This window comes from Molossus molossus, unplaced genomic scaffold (genome assembly GCF_014108415.1).
Source record: "Molossus molossus isolate mMolMol1 unplaced genomic scaffold, mMolMol1.p scaffold_m16_p_1, whole genome shotgun sequence".
Lineage (NCBI taxonomy): Eukaryota > Metazoa > Chordata > Mammalia > Chiroptera > Molossidae > Molossus > Molossus molossus.
Window position 1 is genome coordinate 97079547 of NW_023425344.1, and position 25942 is coordinate 97105488.

The following is a 25942-nucleotide window of genomic DNA, read 5'->3' on the forward strand; positions in this document are numbered from 1 at the left end:
CCCCTCCTGCTTTTCCCACACTGTTGTCTGTATCCATTGGTTATGCATATATACATTTAAGTTCTTTGGTTTATCTCTTCCCATCTCCCACCCCCCTTCCCTTTGAGGTTTGTCAGCCTAAAAACCAATTTGTACTTCTTAATACTTTTACCTTTTTCACCCATTCCCCCAACTCCCCTCCCATCTGGCAACCAACAAAATGTTCTCTGTATCTATGAGAATGCTTCTGTTCTGCCTATTTATTTTTTTTGTAGATTCAATTGTTGATAGATATGTATTCATTGCCGTTTTGTTTGTTCATATTTTTTTATCTTTTTCTTCAAGCCCTGGCCAGTTTGGCTCAGTGGAGCGTTGGCTTGTGGTCCAGAGAGACCCGAGTTTGGTTCCCACTAAGGGCACGTACCTCTGTTGCAGTTTGTCACCGGCCCTGGTTGGGTCATGCGGGAGGCAGCCACTCAATGTGTCCCTTTCACGTTGATGTTTCTCTCTCTCTCTTTCTCTCTCTCTCTCTCTCTCCTTCCCACTCTATCTGAACAAAAAAAAAATGGAAAAATGTCCTCAGGTGAGGATTTAAAAAATAAAAAAAGAAGACCCTTCAACATTTCATATAATAATGGTTTGGTGGTGATGAACTCCTTTAGCTTTTTCTTGTCTAGGAAACTCTATATGGCCATTGATTCTAAATGACAGCTTTGCAGGATAGAGTAATCTTGGTTGTAGGTTGTTGCTTTTAATCACTCTGAATATTTCTTGCCACTTTCTTCTGGCCTGCATGGTTTCTTTTGAGAAATCAGCTGACAGTCTTATGGGAACTCCCTTGTAGGTCACGAGCTGCCTTTCTCTTGCTGCTTTTAAGATTCTCTCTTTGTCTTGAACCTTTTGCATTTTGATGATGATGTGTCTTGGTGTGGGCCTCTTGGGGTTCATCTTGTTTGGGACTCTCTGTGCTTCCTGGACTTATATGTCTGTTTCCTTCACCAAGTTAGGGAAGTTTTCTGCCATTATTGTTTCAAATAGGTTTTCGATTTCTTGTTCTCTTTCTTCTCCTTCTGGCACCCCCAAGATGCAAATGTTGGTACACTTTAAGTTGTCCCAGAGGCTCCTTACACTATCCTCAATTTTTTGGATTCTTTTTTCTTTTTGCTGTTCTGATTGGCTGTTTTTTGCTTCCCTTTATTTCAACTCTATGGTTTGCTTCTTGGCTTTACCTACTCTATTATTGAATCTGTAATTTATTCTTTATTTCAGTTAGTACCTCCTTCATTTCTGACTGTGCATCCTTCATTTCTGGCTGCTCCTTTTTTATGCTCTTGAGGCCCTCACTAAGTTCATTGAGGTTCTCACTAAGTTCATTGAGCATCCTTATAAGCAGTGTTTTGAACTCTGCATCTGCTAGGTTGCTTATTGCTATTTTGCTTAGTTCTTTTCCTGGAGTTTTGTTCTGTTCTTTCATTTGGGACCTGTTTCTTTGTCTCCTCATTTTGGCTGCCTCCCTGTGTTTGTTTCTATGTGTTACTTAACGAGAGGTATGTGGCTAGCTGAGACCAGAAGCTGCTTGTTTGAAAGAATTTAGGAAAACCTGAAGCAGGAGCCAAGACAGACCAATCCTATGGTAAAGCAACTGGCAACAGCTTGGATGGGCCTGAAAGTTGCGTGGGACAGGGCCTCAGGGAATCACCAGGGTGAGGCAAACAATGTGAGCCAGTTTGCTGGAGTCCCAGATATGGCGGCTGTCTGCTGCCCCAGGGAAGGGCTCACCAAAGGAACAAAGGCCTCTGACAGCACATCTCTCCACCAGAAAGCCGCCTCTCCAGCGCTTGCTCCAGTGCCAAACAACTCAGTTCCTCCCCATATGTCTCTGGTGCCTTTCAAGCTGCCTCCCTCATGCTGGAGCCTGGAGGGTGTGAGTCCAAGTAAGTCCGTGCGCGGGCCCTTTAAGAGGAGCTGCCTGGGGCTCCAGCTGCTTCAGCCTCCCTGAGCCTCAGTTCCCACTGGTTTTTCCAGCCAGAAGTTATGGGGACTTCTCTTCCTGGCACTGGAACCCTAAGCTGGGTGCCTGGTGTGGGACGGGGACCCCTCAGTCCTCAGGAAGGACCTTCCCAGCCGAGGTATCCCTCCTTATTTTTATCCGCCACATGTGGGTGTGGGACCAGCCGGTCGCACCTCCGCCCCTCCGCCCCTCCTACCAGTTTCTGCTTTAATTGCACAGTTGTAGGACTTCCATTCAGCTTGATTTTGGGCGGTTTTGAATGATGGTTGTTCTGTAGTTTAGTTGTAACTTTGATATGGTTGTGGGAGGACGTGATACCGTGTTTACCTATGCCGCCATCTTTTTTTTTTTTTTATGAATTTTTATTTATTTTTTTGTTACAGATATTTTACCTTTTTACCCCATTGGCACCCCCCACCCCACCCCACCTCCGCCCTGTCCCCGGCTTAGTTGTCCATGTCCATTGGTCATGCATACATGCATATAAGTTCTGTGGTTTATCTCTTCCCACCCCCCCCACCCCCCATCCCCTCTTCTGAGGGATGTCAGTCTGTGCCCTACTTCCACGTCTCTGGGTCTACTGTATTCCTCAGACTGTTATGTTCATTATATTCCGTATATAAGTGAGATCATGTGGTATTTGTCTTTTTCTGCTTGGCTTCTTTCACTTAGGATAATACTTTCCAGGTCCCTCCATGTCGTCTCAAAGGATAAGAGATCTTTCTTTCTTACCGCTGCATAGTACTCCATTGTGTACATGTACCACAGCTTTTTTATCCATTCGTCTACTGGTGGACACTGGGGCTGTTTCCAGATCTTAGCTATTGTAAATAGTGCTTATGCCGCCATCTTGACCAGAAGTAAAAATTTAGCTTTTTAAAGCAATAAACTTTTATTACTTCTCACTTCCTGTGGTTTAGGAATTTGGTTGATTCTGTCTCAGATCCCTAGTCAAGCTTCTGCCCAGGGCTAGTCAATGGAAGTCCTCATCAAAGCTGGAGAATGTGCTGTGAGCTCACACACATGGCTGTTGGCAGAAGGCCTCAGTTACTCACTCACTGTTGACAGGAGGCCCCAATTGCTGGTGGTCATATGGGCCTCTTTCTAAGGCATCTTCAGTGTCCTCATGACATAGCAGTTGGCTTCCCAAAAGCGAGTGATCCAAAACACAGCAAGGCAAAAGCTGCAGAGTCTCTTATGACCTGGCTTGGATCTCATGCCACTACAGTTTTCATGGTATCCTGGCAGTCATGTAAGTTAGCCTGCTCATTGTTTCAGGGGGACTGCACCAATGTGGGAAGACTAGGAGGCTAACTGCTACTCTTGGGCTTAGTATTTCTGAGACTTTTAAAGTAAAAGAAAGCAAAGCTCTGATGTTTCATTTACCCACTCACCCAACTATGTGATTGTATGGTAATATTCTATAGTGAAGTCTCAGGGATCTTGTTTTGCTTGTAGTAAGGAAGAGTTAGTTTAAAATACATCATGGAAATCTGTTTCATATGGTATTTCAAAGGTGCATACTATTGCATAGATGGACTAAAATTTTAAATCAGAAGAAAAAAAGTGAGTTGTGGATTAAGGTACCTATTTTCTTATAAGTGTTTTTGTGTGTGTGTGTGTGTGTGTGTGTGTGTGTTTTCCTCCTGAACACTGAAGAGCTTCCTTTATCAGAAGTTTATGTAAAATTCATGGAGGTGATTACAGTAGTTTTTACCTATGGCATCATTTTGTTACCATTGGAAAAAAATGGCTGTTCATCTTTAAGGGTAAATAAGTAAGCCATTGTGAGGGAACTTTTGAACTTTGTGTGCAGTTTAGTAGCCAGTTATGCAGACTTTGATAATTTAGATTACTGACTTCATAGTGTTTGCTCACAATAGCTGGATAATGAGGAGCATTAAACTCCCTCTGCAGACATATCCACATTGTGTTTGCCTCTAACCTCGGAAGTTCTGTGTGGCTGGAGAGGTGAAGATTGGCTCTTTATTGACTTGTCACTCTGTGAGTTTGCATTACAGGCCACGCAGCTCATGACCCATTCTGTTTATTTCACTGTTTTGTGGTGGGGAAACAGGTAAAGAAATCCTGCTGAAAATCCTTCCTTCTGCACGTTTTATGAATAACACCAGTGTTTATAGCGGCTAGGGAACTCTGATCAAATCCTCCAAAAGATGTAATGTTAGCAGCACGGAGCCATTGTGGGACACAGCTGTGGGTGGTGTTGGTTACTCTGCGAGCTTTGCTTCTTCAACAGAAAGCGCTGGAGGAGAACTTACTGTGCAATAAAATAGGAGGGAAAAAGTGATACTTCAGGTAGGAAAAGATGGACAAGCAAGACACCGTTTAGAAGTATGCAACAATAAAACTTGGCAAAGAAGGCCAATAGAAATCCAAAATTACTTTTAGTTTCTCTCATAAGTAATGAGGAATCATGTCATGTTATACTGTTTATATATTTTTTGTGTAATATTCAAAATTGAAGAGGTAATAAAAGGATTGTTCATAAAACTGTATCCACTTACCGCAAAAGTAACTAAGCACCCAAAATCAATAACTTGCAAACTCTAGTGAATTTTCTCATGAAATTCTAGAGTTGGTCACTTTAGTACCTAGATAATACCAGTCTAATCTCTGGGAAACAGAAAATTAGAGCATGTTTCATCTCATCAACACTGAGTACCCACCTTGATGTTTGTCCTTTTGCTACTCAGAAAATTCGAATAACAAATATATACTTTTAAAGGAGTAATTTAATGGAATTGGAGAATATTCGGCATTTTGGAAGGATTATTTTTATTATGTTATTTTCATCCAAATGCCATTTCTCTAAATTGAAAAATAAGATATATACAAGTAGATATTTCTCAGATTTCAGGTTCTGCCCATAAAATGAGTCAACAATCTGTGTATATTCATTGGCTATATTGCTAATGCTAAGCCATTCTCATGGGCAACATTCACAGGCTTTTAAGTGAGGGAGCAATCTAAGAAAAATAGAAAGAAAATGAAAGGGGATTGGAAAAGAGTCAGATGAAGCAAATAATATTTATTATGTGTCCAATATAGCTTAAGACAATTTAAAAGCATTTTCAGACAACAGTTAGAATGAAACCTTCACGATGTGCTTGTATCTTGCATTGGTGTGGAGATTGTTCTTGGTCTGAGAATCCATAGATAGATGAGGAATTGGAATCCATGCTGGTGAACAGAAAGCTCAGTGGTCTTGGAACTCATTAAGTAAGTAGTGTGGAAGGAAGGTAGGCAGGAAGGAAAGTATAGGGGGAATTTGCCTATTTTGAAACATTTTAAACCAGACAAAAATACTTAAAAGTAAAATATTTTTATAGAAGCATTCTCTATAATATTAGGCATTAAGCTTATTAAAGTTGATCAATTTATGTTCAAACACTGTGTTTAATACTACAAATAATTCAAAGACCAATAAGATACACACCTTACTTCTAAGAAATGTACTTTCTACCTTATGTGGATGATAAAGATAGATATGCACATGCTTAGGGTACAGTGCAACTGTGGACATTATATTTCTTCTAAAAGACCCGAGACTCTGAACCAACCTAAATATCTCAAGGCTGTTCACATTTATCATTTTAATTATGTACAAAACTAACGTAATTTTATTTGGTTCTCCTCACTTGATCCTTTTCTTATTGATCTCTGTTAATGATGATACACTCAATTTCAATGCACTAATTGAGCAGATTTTTTTTTTTTTTTAAGCTTGGGACTTTTATTCCACAAATTTACAGCTACACTGTGGTCAACATTTTATCTGGAAGGCTTTAGCCAAGCCATCGTATTTTTGCAGTGATTTATTAAAGTATAACATACGTACGTACAAAAAAGTGAACAAATTATAAATGTACAACTCGAAATTTTTTAAAAATTCCCAGCAACATTTTAGATGTGTATATTGACAAGTGTTTTTAGTTTATTCTTTTTTATGTTATAGACAAGCCAAAAGGAAAAGACACTAATAGTCCCACCATATAGAGCCAATTTAACTTTTCTAAGTACACAGGCATACATTCTCGTTTGCTTTAGCGTTTTTCTTACAAAAATTGGATCCTATTATACATGTTATCCATAACCTTTTTGGGCAAATATGTCTATATCTATCTATCTATCTAGAGACACACAGAGAGAGAGAGAGACAGAGAGAGAGACAGAGATAGTGTGTATGTGTGTGTAATCTCTTCAAATGACAGCATAGTGTTTTGTTCATTATAATTTATTTAATTAACTCTCCTGTTTTGAGGTATTTTAAATTATAGTCATTTGAACTTTTTGGGTTTTTTTGCAATTATAAACAATACTACAAATAATGAGCCCTGACTGGTGTGGCTCAGTTGGTTGGAGCATCATCCTGTGCACCGAAAGGTTCCTAGTTCTGGTTAGGGCACATACCCAGGCTGCCCTAACCAGTGCGGGTTTGATGAGTATGTGCGGGAGGCAACCGAGCAATGTTTTTTTCTCACATCAATGTTTCTCTCTCTCTTTCCCTTTCCTTCTCTCTCTAAGAAAATCAATTTTAAAAAATCCTAGGGTGAGGATTAATAAATGAACAATCTTTTTTACCCCATATCTTTGTATAGCTGTCTAATTATTTTCTCAGAATAGATTTCTAGACATGGAATTGCTGGTCAGGACTTGGACATTTTTAAGGTCTTGGTAATCGTTCAGAAATTCTGGGCCAGCCACCCCTCCCATTCCTGCATCTTGACAACACTAGGTGTTGTCAGTCTTTTTAATCTTTACCAAAAAAGGTGTTGTCTCACTGTTTTCATGTTCATGTCTTTGATTACCATGAACAGTGAACAGTTTTTTCCTATCGGATGCTTGTTTTTTCTTTTATTCTTTATCACCTGTTTGTGTCCTTTACTCATGTTTTAATAAAAATGTTTTAGTCTTTTTGTTTTGTTTTTTCTTTTTTTCTACTTTTTATTGATTTTTAGAGAGAGAGGAAGGGAGAGGGAGAGAGAGATAGAAATATCGTAGAGAGAAAACATCTATCGGCCGCCTTCTGCATGTCCCCCAACTGGGGGTTTGGCCCACAACCTGGGCATGTGCCCTGACCGGAAATCAAATCGGAGACCTCTTGGTGCATGGGTCGATGCTCAACCACTGAGCCACACCGGCCAAGCACATAATATCTTTTCTACTTGAAAGAGCAACTGACAAACAATAGTTATTTAGACTTGGATATTTGGCCAACATTTTCTCAAAAAATGAACATAGTAAGCCTGTTATTTGAAAGAAAATACTGAGAGTATTTGTTATAAATTATAAAATTTAATCTTTTAAGTAAAAATTAGAATTTTAGAAAACATATTATTACAAGTTGACAGCTCCTCAATACATTAAGAAAATTTGATGAGATGGATGGTAACACCAAAAATGTGATTTTAAAATATTGTATAATAAAATGTGTGAATATTTGGGAAATCTGCATAATTCAGTCAACCAACATTCCAAATGACCAATGCATGATATTAAAAAATCATGCATGGGTAAAAATCTATTTAAAGTGCTAGACATCAATGGATTTTAATGTAACAGAATATGAAAAGCTTATTGATATGGTTTCAGATTGTACATTGCAACTACCTTTTAAGAAACTGCCACCTGTTGCATTTTGGTGCAGTATCAAAGAAGAATTTACACAATTACCTGAAAAGGCCATTAACATACTCCTCCCTTGTCTAGCTATATATGCATACGTTAAAGAGATTTGCAAAAATATTAAACAATGGCCAGTTTTCTCACAAAGTAGTTTTGTCTTGAAGAACATACTTATTTTTTATTAAAAAATAATGTTATTGGCCTGGCCAGTGTGGCTCAGTAGTTGAGTATCAACCCATCCACCAAGAGGTCACTGGTTCAATTCCCGGTCAGGGCACATGCCCAGGTTGTAGGCCAAATTCCCAGTGGGGGACATGCAGGAGGCAGCCAGTTGATGTTCTCTCTCATTGATGTTTCTATATCTCTGTCTCTTTCTCTTCCTCTCTCTAAAATCAATAAAGAAAAAATAATAATGTTATCTGTCAACATATAATGGGTTTATTATTGCTAGTTTTATTTTTTAAATTATTTTTGTTACAGATGTTTCTCCTTTTTCCCCCACTGATTCCCCACTCCCTCCCTCCCCGCCCTGTCCCCAGCTTTGTTGTCCATGTCCATTTGTCATGCATATGTGCATGTAAGTTCTGTGGTTTATCTCTCCCCCACCACCCCGTCTTCTGGGGATTGTCAGTCTGTACCCCACTATTATTGCTAGTTTTAAATTAATTACTAGATAATTACTTTTTAATTTCTCTTTCAGTTTTATTGTGGTAAATATTCCCAGATAAAATGTACATAAAAGTTCTTTGGCCCTAGCCGGTTTGGCTCAGTGGTTAGAGCGTCGGCCTGTGGTCCAGAGATACCCAGGTTCAGTTCCCACTAAGGGCATGTACCTCGGTTGCAGTTTGTCCCCGGCCCTGGTTGGTCATGCGGGTGGCAGCCACTCCATGTGTCCCTTTCACGTCGATGTTTCTCTCTCTCTCTCTCTCTCTCTCTCTCTCTCTCTCTCTCTCTCTCTCTCTCTTCCTCTCTCTCCCTCCCACTCTATCTGAACAAAAAATGGAAAAATGTCCTCGGGTGAGGATAAAAAAAAAAAAAAATTCTTTGGGTTTCTCAGTAATTTTTTATTGTTGTTGTTAATCCCCATCCAAGGATAGTTTTTTTGTTGATTTTTAGAGAGAGTGGGAGGGAGAGAGGGACATCAATGTGAGAGAGACACATTGATTGGTTGCCTCCCACATGCGCCCCGACCAGGGCTAGGGATCAAACCTGAAAATGTGCCCTTGACAGGGAATTGAACCCACAACCCTTTGGTGCAAGGGCCAGAGCTCTAACCACTGAGCATCACCAGCCAGGGCTCTTGGTAATTTTTAAGAATGTAAAAAGATATTGAGATTGCTACTTTAGAATTTCATTTAGTAAGACTGCATTGATGACAAATCCTCGGGTTTTGCTTGCCTGAAAATGTTGTTATTTCATCCTTATTCTTGAAAGATGTTTTCAGAGACAAAATTTATTTTTCTTTAGTACATTGAAGAATGTTATTCCACTGTTTTCTAAATTCATCATTGCTGTTGAGAAGTCAGCTGTAATCTGTTTCTTCTTGTAAAGTAATTGTTTTTTCCTCCCTCTGCCTGCTTTTTAGACTTTTCTCTATGTCTTTGATGTGCAATTTCACTCTGATATGTCTAGGTATAGATTACTTTATATTGCCCAGGATTTGATAGGCATCTTACATCTGTGGATTGGTACCTTGCATCATCAGTTCTGTAGAAGTCTTAACATTTTGCCTTTGCCCCTTTCTGTCTAGAATTATGATTAGACATGTACTAATTAGACTTTTTAATTGTATTCTCTTTGCCTCTGAAGGCTAATTTCTAAATAATTTCTTAATATTCAGTTTCCAGTTTTTCCATCCATTGAGGTTTACATTTCATTTACTGCAGCTTTCATTTCTACAAGGTCTGTTCTTTCAAATTTACTAGGTCATTCTTTATAACCTCCTATTACCTGCTGATAATTTTAGTCTTTGCCTTTTATTTTTTAAACGTAAGTAGAGTGGTTTTGTAGTTGATAATTCTAACATCTATGGTCTTTTTTCTCAATACTTAATTTATTAATTTTTTAATTACAAATGTCCCTCCTTTTTCCCCTTTTGACACCCTCCTCCCTACTCCTGCCACCTCCCTCCCACCCACCCCCCTTCACTGTACCGTTGTCTGTGTCTGTTGGTTATTCATATAAGTTCTTTGGTTTATCACTTCCTGTCCCCTCCTAGCTCCCTTCCCTCTGAGGTTTATCAGTCTGTTCCCTGTCTATGGTCTTTATGGTCTCTTTATACTGTCTGTTATTTTTTCTGTTTCTCCCTGAGGCTGACTTGCCTCCTTGTATGGCTGGTTATCTTTGATTATCTGTTGCTTTTTTTTCTTAAATAATTATCTGTATTGATAATATGCATCCGGATTTTAAGTTACTTCCTCTCGGGATGATTTGTGTTGGGTACCTGAGCATATTACTAGTCTAAATGACTTTAAATAGAGTGTCCTGGACCACCAGAGCTGAGAATTCATGAGATTCTGATTCATCCTTACCTAATTGGTATAGCCTATTGGGAGTCCTTAATATGGGGAGGAGTGCTATTAGACTCTACACTTTGGCAGTCTGGGCTTTGGAACCTGTCCTCTTGATCAAAACCAAAGATCAGATTCGCCTTATGTGCAAATGCCCTCAGGCAAAACATCTGTGAAGCACTTACTTCTCTAGATTCCTGCTTTTTCTTTAGTTTTGTTTCTGGTACCCATGTTTTAAACTATTATGGAAAACTACATCCACAGTTAGTATATTTTAAATTTTTAGCCTGACCATAAAAATAGAGAGTACTTGCCCTATGGATATAAATGCCATAGTAATAACTGAACTCCCATCTTCTGTGTGAGGCAAAACTCATTCAGTAAGCATCAAGAGTCAGTGATGTACTTGTTAAGAAATCAGACTGCCTGGGTTTAAATCTTGGCTCTGCCACACAGAAGTCTATACTCAGTCTCTCTGTGCCTGGATTTCTTCATCTACAAAAGGAAAGTAATGACAGTGCTTACCTCATTTGGTTGTTATAAGGATCAAGTGAGATAAGGCAAGTAAACATTTAGCATAGTGCCTGGTATGCAGTTGGCTTTCAATTGCTTAGAACAGTTGGGTACTTAGTGAGTGTTCAATAAATATTCACTATTATTTATGTTACACATCTATCGAGTGTCTCCTGCACAAACAGTGTACGTTAAATTTTCTGGTCTTTGGCTATATTCAAGTTAGGAAGGTGATCACACACTTGCATGAAACACGTGGAAGAGCAATTAGACAGCATTGGGTATTTCCTTACATAATGATGGCATTTTAAAAAATAATTTAATGCTTTTTAGTGGAGCTGGTATGAGAAAATGGAACTATGCAAGCTGGTAATGATGGTGCCAGGGGTTGGCTTGAGCAAGAGCCATGAGCATAATGCTGGTGCCAACACTTTAGATTTGTACATAATTTTTGATGTTTTTTTGTTTGTTTTTTTCTATATTCAGGTTCTAACTAGAGCCCTCAGAGGCAACTATATTTATTTTCACTTTGTTGATCAGAAAAGCAAGGCCTAGATAAGTGTGGAACAGTAGAAAGATAAGTTTAGAGAGCAGTTTGGGATTCCTAGTAAAGGTAAAAATATACATACTCTGTGACCCAGTGACTTTATTTCTAGGACGTATTTACAGTTAATATGTAACATTTACGAGGCAATATGTCCCATACTCAGGTAGGGAAATGGGCAAAAACCCCTAGACTTACCCATATCATGGAATACAATTTAACAAGCATAATAAGTAATATAGATCATATATGTATCCACATGGCTAAATCAAGAGACCTAAAACTAAGTGGGCAACTAGTAGATAAATAAACTCTGGAGATCTAATACACAGCATTGAGATTATATTCAACATTGCTGTATTATAAACATCAGAGTTGCTAAGACTAGATCTTAATTGTGAACAAAAAAAGAAATGATAATTATGTGACATGATAAAGGTGTTAGCTAACGCTACCATAGTAATCATACTACAGTATACAAATGTATCAGACCAGCACATTGTACACCTCACATTTACATGTCAGTTATAACTCAGAAAAACTAAGGGCGGAAAGCTAGTTGCAAGGAATAAATATTATATGATAGTTTGTATAATTGAAACACATAAAACATTAGTACAGTATGTATTGCTTATGGGTACCTACAAAGGCAGAAAAGGTACAAAGAACAGATGTGCCGAAACAGACCTGCCCGCTGGAGGAGAGTGGTCGTTTCTGGAGGAAAGAGACCTGAAGCAAACAGGGCTGCTGTCTGTCGTCTCTGTTCCCTACGCTGTCTGTTTTTTCTGTGTTTGAAATGATATATATATATATTTTTTTTCAAATAAAGAAACTTGTACAACAACAAGAAGAAGAGTTGTGGAATTAACTATATATATATAGATAGATAGATAGATAGATATATAGATATATATATATATAGTTAAAAGCCTGCCACTGAATTATCCAGTTCCTTTCTCTTTTTAATCCTGCTTCCTCATCTATAAAATGAGATCAGTGTAACTTCTTTGAAGTTGTTGTGAAGACTAGATGAGATGACATATATATAAAGTGCCTAGTATAATATCTAACTTCTTATAAGCATTCAATAATTGTATTTTTTTTTTTTTTTAATCCTCATCCGAGGACATTTTTCCATTTTTTGTACAGACAGAGTACGAGGGAGAGAGAGGAAGAGAGAGAGAGGGAAATATCGATGTGAAAGGGACACATCGAGTGGCTGCCACCCGCACGACCAACCAGGGCCGGGGACAAACTGCAACCGAGGTACATGCCCTTAGCGGGAACCAAACCCGGGTCTCTCCGGACCGCAGGCGGACGCTCTAACTGCTGAGCCAAACCGGCCAGGGCCAATAATTGTATTTTTAAATAGCTTACCCAAGATCATGTAGCTATCCTGTGGCAGCTCTAGAATTTGAACTCAGATACACTGGCTCTGAGTCCAGTGCTCCTCCATTGTGTGCGTTCTGTGGATAGGATATTGTTACTGAAGAGGCAGAGCGTCATTGCACAGCTCTAATTGTTAGTGGTAACATCCCCAGGAAAGGGGCTAGAGCTGCTCTTTCCCGCCCAGAGAACCACACGTGACTCTGACAGAGTCAAGAGGCAAATGGGTGAAAGGCCTCGAACTCAGGTCTGTAGCTGTCTCTGGACTCTTCCAAAAAGTATTTTCCTACTAAAAGAAGAAAGTTACTTTGTGATAACATTTTACAATATTTAGTTTGAAGTGTTCTGTTTTGACTTTTCCTTTTCTCCCTTTTGTTGACAGTGTCATCAGCAAAGTGGTTCCAGCCCCCGAGGCTAAGCCAGCTCCTTCTCTGAATAGACCCAAGACCCCACCACCAGTGCCAGCCCCAGCTACTGTACCTGTGCATGTCACCCCTGCTCCGGTGCCTTTGCCACTCCTCACACAGCCCACCGTGTCCCCTGCTTTGATGCCATCTCCATCTGCCACCATCTCTGGAGCCGGAAGTTCAAAAGCCCCTGTCCGGAGTGTGGTAACGGAGACAGTGAGCACTTACGTGGTACGCCACATTTACTTTTGTAGTGTTTTTAAAAGTCATTTAAGAGCTTATGCTTTTATCATGAAAATGTTTTCAATTAAAAAGCAGAATCATGTGTATCATTATTGAATTTCAGAGGCAATTCTTTATGACTAGAAAGGTATTTTCATTGCATTTTCAAGCTTTTGGCGGAAACGAATTATATTTCAGTGTTTGCATATTTAGTCTCCATAAATAATGTCAAAGCATTGTTTTCTTTATATTGTTTTAGAATATGATTATATACAACAATATCAATGTATAAATATAGAGAGGAATAGTGATATTTAAATCTCACATTGAACTTCTTGATCGAGCAATAAATTATTCAGTTAAAAGTATAATTTATGTAATATATACAGATCTTATGGGCCAAGTGCTGTTTCTAAGTAACAGCACTAATTATAGTACTTCGTTGGCTAAGGTCCAGAATATACCAGGCTTACACGGTAAGTGAAAATGAACTTCCAGACCACGGAGCTCCCTGAGTACCCAAGCATGTCTTCAGGTGGCAAAACTTACCTTGTTGAGTGAGTTCAGCACTGACATTGCCTTGACCACCAAGTGCTATATAGACTGTGACCTGTCAGCCTGGTGATGGCTCGGATCTTTCTGAGTAGATGTGACTGAAAAGTGGTGGAGTAGGATTCATGAGAGTTGTTACAAATCATACAAATATTACATCTATTTAAGGGATTTTGGAAGGAAGTTTCAACAAATCATTACATATTGGAGGTACTATAATGCTACAAAGGATAAGAAGAAAATCTCGAGAGTATTGAGAAAGGATACAAAGACATGAAAAATTAAGAGAAAAGCATTAAATTGGCCATGCAAGATAAAAATAGAAGATGTGATACAAAAATTTGTTACCATCAAATTGGTCCGTTCAAGGACCGGTTGCTACAGGTGTTTAATCATTGAGGCCACATCATCCCAAGATGGGTTGATCAGGAAAGATTTTATGTTTAACCTCCTCAACCTCCATTTCTTCTTCTGTAATTAAGGGGTTTATGTTAGACTAGAGGATTACTCTAGTTCTAACCCTAAAATTTCTGATTCACCAGTTGATTTTCAAGCCATAACTCCTTGGGGATGGATCAGATTTACATAGACAATGTGAATGAAAAGCCTTCTCTCTCCTAAGAGACATTTTACAAACTGAGAACAGTTTGTAAATAAAAATAGTTTGGAGTAAAGATAGGCTATAGAACAGAAAAGCTGGTTTTGTCACTGCGCTATAGTGTGACTTTTCCTGGCTGGTGTGGCTCAGTGGGTTGAGCATCCTCCCATGGACTGAAGTCCAGGTTCCATTCCTGGGCAGGGCACATGCCCAGGTTGCAGGCTGGATACCCAGTAGGGGGTGTGCAGGAGGCAGCCAATTCATTTATCTCTCTCATATCGATGTTTCTATCTCTCCCTTCCTCTTTCTGGTAAAAAAAAAAAATCAATAAAAACATATTAAAATCAATACACAGTTTGACTTTGGAACTGTTGCTTACATTTCCTTAGCATCAGTTTACCATTTCTAACTTATCCAGGGATTGTTTTAAGATGATTAAACGAAATAGATGTTTGAAAGAACTTTGTAAACTGTCAAGTGTTCATTTTTAGTTATTAGGGATGCTATGGCAAATTTCTCTTGTAACAACAGAGTCATGGCCTCCTAATTTCAAGAAAGGTCAGCCAGCAGGAGGACTGGCCATGCATAGCAGCTTCAGGGCATAGGATTCTGAACAGGTCTTACCCCTAGACAGCGGGCATGTGGTAACTAATGGTCCTCTCCCCTTGAGATTAGAGAGGACTGAGTCAGAGAAGTAGCTGCCCACAGCTTTCTTTGGGAAGCTTTTGTATGAACACGATTGTCTCTGTAGAGACTTTTAAAAACACAGCAGGCCTTAAAATAGCACGTCAGTAGGATGAAACATGTGTGCCCCCAGTACACCCATTACACACAAAGAAAGCCTTTTCTTTTTTGCATATCTAGTCAGTGTTGTATTTGAAAGTGAGGGAAGAGACTATACCTCGCAGAATAAATTGAATGAAATTATATGCTGTGTTTTTGTGAAAACTGTTGGAAATCATCTTTTAGTTGTTGCTGTTTTTGAAATGCCCATCATAGAGTTGTTTCTTCCAAATTGGTTTGTTTAATGTGGAATTTGAGGAAGTGGAGCAATTAGAGATGCTTCTTATTTAGAATTGCTAAGTTAATACCATCTTTGTAGAAAAATAATATTAAAATGTGGAGCTCTTTGGCCTCATGAATTCCTTATTTCATTTGCCCTTTAGTGATTGTACTTTGCTGAAAATGTCATAAAGGGAATGGAAAGTTACTTAGTAACAACTCTTTTATATCCTTGATCTTATCAGCTAGTTCAGCAGAAGGGTTTGGCTAATAAGTAACGAGGTGATACACGCACATCTGGCTGTCGTATGAATTCCATGCCTGTGAATGCGGTGGCAGGTCGGACATGCGCTTGAGCTCTCTGGTGCTCAGAGTATCGATTGTTACTGCCACAGAGGCCCTAATTATCAAGAACTTATGTGTTTACAGTATTTTTTTTTTTTTAGATAAAGGTGGCTGTAGGTCAGATTGTTCACAGAAATTATTATAAGATGCTTTGTTTTTATGATCTACACAAAAGAGTTTAAAATATTCATTAGAAATATTTTATCACGAGACACTTAGTAACTATTCTTTTTTTTTTACATGATCCCAGAATAGTGAGGACCATGATCATGGCTTTAATAAATTGTTAACCACTTTTTTTTGTTTGTTTAATTTGTCGGTTTATTAGGTTCACAATATAAAGTAATCATTCTTATCCTGCCCTCTTTTGGGTTCTTTTTCCCCACTCCGTCTCTGTTCCGGCCTCCCCTCCGTGCCCGTCTGACAACCTCAGATCCGAGACGAGTGGGGGAACCAGATCTGGATCTGTCCTGGATGCAACAAGCCTGACGACGGGAGCCCCATGATTGGCTGTGACGACTGCGACGACTGGTACCACTGGTGAGTGCTCGGGCTCAGCCTCCACGGCGCTGCCCCCCCGGCGAGGGCACTTCTCCAGCAGACTGGTGACTGGGTCCATCGGGGGTGGTCTCCCAGTCAGCTGCTGTCCTGACAACCATGTGTGGGACAAAATCACGGAGCCAATAAAATGTAATTAGTGTTAATTTAAGAAAACAAAAGTCTTTGGACTGTTGTTCAACCTAAATTCTGAATATTTTGCTTAACTTATATCCTTCTAATGGAAAAGAATGGAGATACAGGGGTCCCCCCCTTTCCTTTCTAGTAATTTTCTGTAAGAGCTGCCAAGCTTGACAGTAACATTGAGGTAACCCCTTGGTAAACATATCATAAACTGCAGAAATAAAGAGACAGCTTATCTGTTTTTCACATCTCTTCAACTGCTCTCCACTACTGAAGAAATGCTACCAAAATTTATGCAAATAATCTCATTTTATCTTTAAAATATCAGATATAAAAAGATAGAAATCCATGCAGTCACATGATATACGATAGCTATAAGATAAAAACAAAGCCGTTGCTCAGAAGAATTAGACTAGTCTTGGCTGAAAGGATAAATGGGCTAATTAATTTCTCCACTAAGGCCTATAAAAGGGGCATTATGTAATATAATCATCCACTTGCCCAACAATAGTGCTACATAAATTAGAACTGTTTGGTTTGGATTTCTGGTGAATATACTGTAGACTTAAAATTTCATTTAATTATTTAAAAGTATTTAAGAACAGAATGAAAGAGAGAGAGAGAGAGAGAGTGTGTGTGTGTCTTCTTTACCTGAAGTCTTTTTCTTACCATGTAGGCCCTGTGTGGGGATAATGGCCGCACCGCCAGAAGAAATGCAGTGGTTCTGTCCCAAGTGCATCAACAAGAAGAAGGATAAGAAGCACAAAAAGAGGAAGCACCGGGCACATTGACGTCCTGCAGCGCGGACCAGTGGCGTGGCCCCAGGGCTCTTTTCCCACAGCTCAGAGAGGAATCCATGCGGTTCTGCTGTCCCGTCTACCACCACGTTCCCACGGATGAGGAATCTCAGACGACGGAGGACGAGAGAACGACACCGTCCACTCTGAGTACTTCCCTCTGGAACAGCTGGCTCGCGGCACACGGTGGTGTGATGGAGGAAACTCAGTGCAGGTGTGGCATGAGGACTGCCAGGCCTCGTTTTCCTATGCCAGTGACAAGTATTAATAAAAAGACCATGATCTTCCCTTCTGATTCTTTATTCTTCCCAGGGCCTTTTCATGAAGGTATTAGATGAGAAGACGATGTGTAAACCACCTTGACTGTAATTGAAGGATGATGTCATTAGGCTGTATACAGTTTTCAACCTCTTTCCCTCTATAGTAAGATAATCGTAATAACATAAATGAAAACTCCCGTTGGAGTATTGGTAAATATTTTTGTGATAAAAATATATGAAGCTTCCCCCCCTCCCATTTTTAGTATTAACATGTAAAATGTTCAGGCTTTTGTGAAATACCTTATATTTTTTAAGAAAAGGGTTTCTATCATGTCCTGTTTGCTTTCATGCAAATTATTTTTGTTAACTCACATTTCCTTGTTGCATTCTAACGTTGCCCTTCTTTAACCTGCTGGCGTTCTTCTCACTGCGTATACATTTCATCAACTTGTATAAAAACTCTTCGGACCAGAAGATCTCCCCTCATGTAAATAATAAATATTTATGAAGTAGTTATTTTTTAAATTTTTATCGTGTCTAATTCTGGCTTTCTCCGAAATCCACTGTGATTTCAGCCATGTCTGTAATTACTGCTGTACATGAGCAAAGAAGGCTAGAAAACAGAGCCATAGTTGCAAGTTACCTCCCAGAGCTGAACCCACACAGTGCCCGCAGGTGGGGAAGGGGCCCCAGCAGTTAGAAGGAAACACGGCGATTTAACTCGTGTTCATGATTTGAAATTGGTTTGTTTCTATTTTGTTAACTATACATTTCTTTGACTTGCTTTTATTAAAGGACATGTAGATTCCCCAAAAGTAAAAAAACAAAAACCTATACTGTAGCATTTTGTGTTTATATTGTTTTATTTCTGCAAATCTGTTCATTAATATTGTGGTTTAAGGCTGAAATGAAGAATATTATGAATTTTTAAAGAAAACTCATCAAATTTCAGGGTATCACAAAACTTTATTATATTACTATACTGCCCACTATTTATTATATGTTATAGATGTCTGAGAGATAAACCAAATATTTTATTTTTAATGTAAAACATCAAATTTAATTTTATTAGCATATTTTAGCAACTTTGGAATAAATATGAACTTTTACTTGATTTTGAAATAATCCCAATTTGGGCCAGTGTAATGGATATCTTAAATGCTAGAATATGGGCATTGAGCCTAATACAAATATATTAATAGAAATTGTGATTTCTTTTTAATGCCAAGTAAATTGATGTTAGTGTATGAGTTAGTCATATTTTAAGACCTATTATGTGGTTAGAAAAATGAGGTTTTTTGCCATGAATGTTAAATTGCAAATCAGTGGAAATGGAGTAGCCCTTTTAAGAGTACAGTGTTTCATTGCCATCCTTGTTCTAGAAGCCAAATTTTTCTATCCCTACAAAAAACAAAGCATCTATGTTAAGATACGTGTTTTTTGTTTTATTAATTTGAGATCATTCTAAATACTTTATACAATATTTTCACATGCACAAATATACCCATTAGTGCTTTTTGGAAAGCGAAGGAGGGTGGGGAAGTGCAAAATAAAGATTATTGGCTATTTCATAGTTTGCTTTTCCATTTTCTTTATTTAGGATTTAGTTCCTTGAGGCATGGTCAGTGGATCTAAAGTTGCCACGTTTAAGTGAGCCGGTCATGCTACTGAAATAAGAATGGAGGTGCCTATATTTAACTTTTCTCCCAATCCTACTGAGAGGCTTCAGCCCTCACTACATTGAAGGAATTTCAATCAGTTTGTCCCTTGCTATTTCATGGTTGCTTTCCTAAATCCAGTTCATGATTTTATAAATGGCCTTTGCAATAATAAAACCAAAGAATCATTTTCAGGGGGCTGGATAGCTCAAGGGATTAGTAATGGAATACAGAGCCTTTCACCTCTAGGTCAGTGAGTTGAATCCAGTCCAGGTCACTAGAGACCCAGAGTTGTTACCATCTTCTGCTGCTCAGTGGCCTGTGTAAAATGGACTGGTGGTCTCAGTCTCTACTGGATGGCTGTCCGTGCACCAACCGAAGAAAGTTCAAGAAACTGCAAAAAGAAACGAGGATTCCAAAATAAAACACCTGTGTTACAAAGCAAAGTGAGAAAGTTGGGCATAGTCATTCTCCAGTTTTAATACTGAAGCAAAACAGAATAGCTTACCAATGCCACAGACATGACAGAAAACGGACATGATTCACTTTCCATATGAAGTCAAACAAAAGAGGAAAGGGCCTGTATTGGATGAGGGGAGAGGTATACATTGAGAAAGATGACTGACTCATCAGGAGAAAAAGTTTAGGGGACCCAAGCAATAAGAAGGAAATGGGTTTCGACTTTTGAGGGAGAAGGAAATCACAGAGCAGCAGGAATTTGAGGCGCTACTGTGACTGAGAAGATTCGATGCGAAGGAATGGAAAGCATTTCCCTTCGGAGCAGTCGACGTCGCCCAGTTGTCAGGAAACTCACAGACTGTTTTCACTTACACCAGCACTATTGCCTGACCTCAGCATCGATACTTCATAAAGAGACAGGAAAAAAAAAACAAACTGGCCTGGCTAGTGATTTTATTGGAGGAGGTGGCATTTAAGAAAAAGATGCCCTCCCTCCCAGGAAACAGAAACTCTTCTGGTGAGATAATCCGCCTTCAGAGCCCTGTGTAGCTGGCAAAACGTAATTTCTATGACTGACATGGTGTTTCTTTTCTGAAGGTGTCTGCAGCTAAGTGCAGTGAGGATCTTTATCCTCCAGCCGATTTGTGGTTCCAAATATCCTGAAGAAAGTCAGAAGATATCAGAGCATTCTGGCTTTGTCTGGCTTTTTTGTGTGTGTGTGTGTGGTACATGCCCCTAGCGGGAACCGAACCCGGGACAGGACTCTGGTCCAACCGGCCAGGGCTGTCTGGCTTTTTTTTTAGAGATAAAATATAGTGCCGTACTCTCCTGGATCACCTAAACCGCCTTTGTTCTTCTTTCAATAGGACGGTTAAACAAAGACCTACTGACCAAATTAAAGTATAAAATGAACCCTGAGCCATGGAAACTTTGCCCGGACAACTGCTGAGGAATGGCGTTCACTGAAGGCATGCTGGCTAACTTTCCAACAAGTAGCTCCGTGACCAGTCTCTGTAGATCACAGCAGTCTTCTTTAGAAGTTCAGGCCTGAAGTAGATGAGTTGCCCGGACTGAGGAATGAAGTAGATAATGTTCTGAATACTGTTTCTTTCCATGATAGCACCAGTCCTTCTGTTAGGAGATGATTTCTTTGAGAAGGCTGCCTTCGTTGTAGCCTAGAAAATATGAAGTACTTATTAATCCATGTGTGCAGACCAGGATGGCACTGGAAATTAGATATTTAGGTGGACAACTGAACAATTTATTCTTAATATCAGGACATTTAGTTTACATGTGCAATATGAAAATAACTGCTAGTTACCTTTTTTATCCTGGGTAACTCAGTTTTTAGTTTGTAAAACAGTTTTAAACACTGGTATGGCCCTGGCCAGTTTGGCTCGGCAGTATCAGACTGTGGACCAAAGAGTCTCGGGTTCGATTCCGGTCAAGGGCACATACCTCAGTTGCAGTTGGGTCCCCGGCCCTGGTCAGAGTGATGTGGGAGGCAACCAGTCGGTGTATCTCATACTGATATTTCCCTCTCTCTCCCACTCTATCTGAAGATAAATGGAAATATATCCTCAGGTGAGGATTTACAAAACAAAAAAACCACTATGGTTTGTTCATCCAACATTTGCTGGGCACACTTCATGGACGTGGCAGGGTGTACCAGCCTCACGTGCAGCTTTTCTAGTAATCTGGCTTCTAGTCGCTTCTCTCTCCATGGCTTTATTGTTGCTTCTGCAGTATACGTGTTTTTCATACCTGTTCTTTTCCCATTTGCCCATAGCTAATCTTTCTTTTTATTATTATTTTTTAATCCTCACCTGAGGACATGCTTAGAAAGAGGAAGGGGGGGGGGACCAAAAACATCGACATGAAAGAGAAACATCAATTGGTTGCCTTCCGTATACACCCTAACCTGAGACTGAACCCGAAACTCATGTATGTGCCCTGACCGGGAATCGAACTGGCAACACTTTGGTGCACAGGATGACGCTCAACCAACTGAGCCACACCAGCCAGGGCATCCATAGATCATCTTTCTGCCCACCTCAGACTGCAAATGGTTTTAATGTTGATACAGCTTCATGCTTTGAAATGTTTATATTTACAACAAAATATTTAAAAGCTTAGCAAGTGGTCACTTTAGGAACTAGCAGAGTTGACATTGGAGGGGAAGTATATGTACATACATTCACACACATATGTACATTCCACAAGATCTAACCGTGTTGGGTTTTCAGAACAGAAGCATATTTTAGGCACTTTGCCGGAAGCAATAATCTTGTACTATATCCTTATAACCTAGTCAGTATTTTGTTAACCTTTTGAAGTTTTATGGGTTTTTATTGGGGGAGGGGTCTTGTTTTTGACTTAATGATATGTTTAGCATGAGATTGTCTCAAGCAAAACAGCACAAACCTGAAGAATGTGAGTGCTACTGCCCTTAATGAGTTAACTATTATCAAGTTGAATGGTTTGAAGAAAATGCACTGCTTCTAGTTAACTCATTTAAACTACAGATGTACTTATCAGAGAGAGTTCAAATCTTCCAAAAATATTATCAGGTTATATTCTAATGATTTCTTCTTATATACTGTTTGGAATGTTGAGTAAACTTTTTTTTTTAATCCTCACCAGAGGATATGTTTTCCATTGATTTTAGAGAGAGAGAGGAAGGAAGAGGAAGAGAGGGAGAGAAACATTGATAGGTGAGAAAAACATTGATCAGTTGTGTCACATGTGCACCCCAAATGGGGATCGAACCTGAAACCTAGGTGTGTGCCCTGATCAGGAATTGAACTCACAACCTTTCGATGTCCCAGATGACATTCCAACCAACTGAGCCAAACCAGCCAGGGCTTAATTAAACTTTTTGTGCAGGCCCAGCTGGTGTGGCTCAGTGGTTGAACACTGACCCACGGATCAAGAATTCATCAGTTCAATTCCTGGTCAGGGCACATGCCTAGGTTTCAGGCTTGGTCCCCAGTGGGGGTGTGCAAGAGGCAGCCAATTAATGTGTCTCTCTCATCTATGTTTCCATCTCTCCCTCTCTCTCCTTCTCTCTCTAAAAAAATCAATAAAGACATATTTTTTAAAAACACACATTTTGTGCTAGATTTTAGAAGTGAATTCTCTGGAAGTGGATTTCTAAATAACCAATTCTCCATCTTTTCTTCATTCTATTATTTGGACATGGCTATTTACAACATTCCCAGAAACAAACAATAGGCCCAGAATATCATGGAGCCATATCCATATATTTCTCCAAAAAAATCCTCGTAGTCATCACTCTGGGAAGGCACATGACCTACTGTGGGGCACAAGGTGACATGAGATGGCCCCAGGGTTGTAGAGCGCTGTAACGGGTACTCACTGAGCAACGTGGGTCACGCCTCAAACATGGACCCAAGTGAGACATTCGTGGAGAAAGATGGTCATTTCTGACAAATTTTCAATTTTAGGTCAATGAGACCAAGGAACATCTTACCAGAAAATGTTGTAAACCAATATAGACATAAGACTTGTATATAAAGTCCAAAAAGAGGAGAACATGCTGTCCGTTCAGGGAGGCGTCCAAGGGTGGGAAGCCAGGGAGAGAGGCTGGTTCTGGTGAAGGGGGACCAAGGCCGGCTGCTTCCGGGACAGGTGATGTCGCATTTCTCCACCTGGACAGTGCTTCTACAGACACCACTCCGTAACTCTCTGTTAAAGCTAGATATGTACGTTACACCTATTCTTGTGCTTGTTATCCCCTACAATTTAAGAAATCATGATTGAAGAAAAACGGAAGTTGACAACATTATAACCTTCCCAGGAAGAATGATGGGATCTGAAATGGAATAAAAAACAAAAGATCGGCCCTCTCCAGAGAGATAAAATCAATCTACTTAATTAAATGTATTCCTGATCAAATGTTTGTAAATCCTGCCGGGACCTGGTGGAGCAGGAGGTGCCAGCACGGAGCCGACAGCCGCCACAGCTGAGCAGGGAAGGCTCAGCAAGGTGCCCGGGACATCGGCCTAAGGCTGCGGGTCCAGCTGTGCAGGTTTCTGGCCAGACGAACCACCTGCACCGTCAACCAGCTGCTGCTGAAGAGGTTGCTCCTGAGCCGCACCAACTGGCCGCCTGGGTCCCTTTCCTGATGGCCCAGGAGGGGACCCCGCTGTGGCTGTGGGGCTGCAACCGAAGAGGTGGGGCGGGAGGTGCCCAGACGAGGGGCCTGCACCCGGTGAGCCACGCGGGAGCCGCATCCTCAAGGCCCAGCAAGATCCTCACCTGGGACCAGCTGGCCCTGGACAGCCCCAAGGGTGTGGCACCATCCTGCTCTCTGGACCTCATAAGGGCCTGAGAGGTGCCCCAGGACCCCTTCCCAGTGCAGCGAACCCTGGTTACGCTCCAAGGGCAGGAAGTTCAAGCGCACAGGAGGCCGATGGGCCAGCTGTGACTATAAAAACTAACCCAGATCCCACCTTGTTATTAAAAAGATTTTGGATGCTGAAAAAAAATTTTTTTTCTTTTTTAACTTTGTAAATCCTGTCATGCCAAATGCAAAGGAGAGTTCGCTTAAAGGAACAATAAGGTAAGTTTTCACCAGTGAATAAGAGACGGAAAAACATTAACAAACACCTGCATAGTTTAAAATATATATGAAGAAAAACTTTTTTTTTTTTTATCCTCACTCAAGGACATTTTTCCATTTTTTGTTCAGGTAGAGTGGGAGGGAGAGAGAGGAACAGAAAGAGAAAGAGAAATATCGATGTGTCCCTTTCACATCAAGTGGCTGCCACCCGCACAACCAACCAGGGCCGGGGACAAACTGCAACCAAGGTACGTGCCCTTAGCGGGAACTGAACCCGGGTCTCTCAAGACAGCAGGCCAACGCTCTAACCGCTGAGCCAAACCGGCCAGGGTGAAAAACATTTCTTTTTAACTTTGGGGGTTTAGTGAGGCCAGCTGCAACCGGAGCTCCCTAGCGAGATTGCTCAGGATGCTACCTTCTGGAAGCTCAACAGACATCCTCTCAAATGTCGTTCTTCCCCCAAAGCCCCAAATGGAATTAGGTTCACAGGTGAGGTGGATTGATTTTGTTTGTTTTGCTTTGGGGAAAGTGTAGCACAGAGCTATAAAAATTTGAACTTGGAACACCTTTAGGTGTGCATACCACCTTCATTGTAATATGGTCCATTTATCTGCCTAATTCATAGGGACACTGTACCTTCAAGCACATTTCTAGTAAGTAGGCTTCAAATATTGTTTGAGGTTCAGTAAAAAAATATTTTTGGCCCTGGCCGGTTTGGCTCAGCGGTTAGAGCGTCGGCCTGCGGTCCGGAGAGACCCGGGTTCGGTTCCCGCTAAGGGCACATACCTTGGTTGCAGTTTGTCCCCGGCCCTGGTTGGGTCATGTGGGTGGCAACCACTCGATGTGTCGCTTTCACATCGATGTTTCTCTCTCTCTCTCTCCCTCTCACTCTATCTGAACAAAATATCGAAAAATGTCCTTGGGTGAGGATAAAAAAATATATATATATATATATTTTTGGCCCAGCCGGTATGGCTCAGCAATTGAGCATCCACCCATGCACCAAGAGGTCCCTGGTTCAATTCCCGGTCAGGGCACATGCCCAGGCTGTGGGCCCAATCCCCAGTGGGGGGCATGCAGGAGGAAGCCAATTGATGTTCTCTCTCATCGAAGTTTCTATCTCTCTCTCCCTCTCCCTTCCTCTCTCTAAAATCAATAAAGAAAAGAAAAATATACATATATGGCTTACCATATTTTTACCAAATTTAAGAAATCAAGTTGAATTGGCAAGACCTATGCCCCCATTAAGGTGCTTACAGTGGTTTTGATGAGCTCCATGCATTAAATTGATACTTTCTGCTTTACATGTCTTCTTTTCAAATTGTATTCAGATCTTTACTGGAATTTTAAGGAATCTAAGTAGCATCATAGTAGCCAAGAGCACAATTTTCTCTTTTTCCTTTTTTTAAGTCAGAACCTGAATTTGAATCCTGGATCTGTTGCTCAGTTTCTGAATGAACTTGAATAAATCATTTAATGTCTCTAAATTTCAATTTCCTTATTTATAAAAGAAGAATGAGAACATCTGCTTGGATAGTTGTGAAAACTAAATGAAATTGTATATAAAGTATTTAACACATGGTAAGAGCTCAAAGAATTGTAGCTACAGTATCTACTGTGGCTTCTTTTTTTAGTTTTAGTTTTAGTTTAATCCATTAATATATGTTAACTTGCTCTTTCAATAATTTTTCCATTTTCTATAAACCTCAGATTCTGGGTGTCAATACCTCATCAAAAGAGTAATCTTTTATATAGATAGATTAGATATAGGTATAGCTATAGGTATA

At 40.0% G+C, this 25942-nt stretch overlaps 1 protein-coding gene across 1 annotated transcript in view; it reads left to right on the forward strand.

Annotated features, from left to right (window-relative positions):
* Nucleotides 1-18337, forward strand: part of TAF3 (TATA-box binding protein associated factor 3) — a 174553-nt gene extending 156216 nt beyond the window's left edge. The window contains exons 5-7 of the mRNA XM_036268783.1: nt 12972-13227; nt 16149-16255; nt 17073-18337. Of these exons, the coding sequence (XP_036124676.1) occupies nt 12972-13227; nt 16149-16255; nt 17073-17187 (478 nt within the window). The 3' untranslated portion in view covers nt 17188-18337. The remainder of the gene's footprint in view (nt 1-12971; nt 13228-16148; nt 16256-17072) is intronic.
* Nucleotides 18338-25942: the final 7605 nt, after the last annotated feature.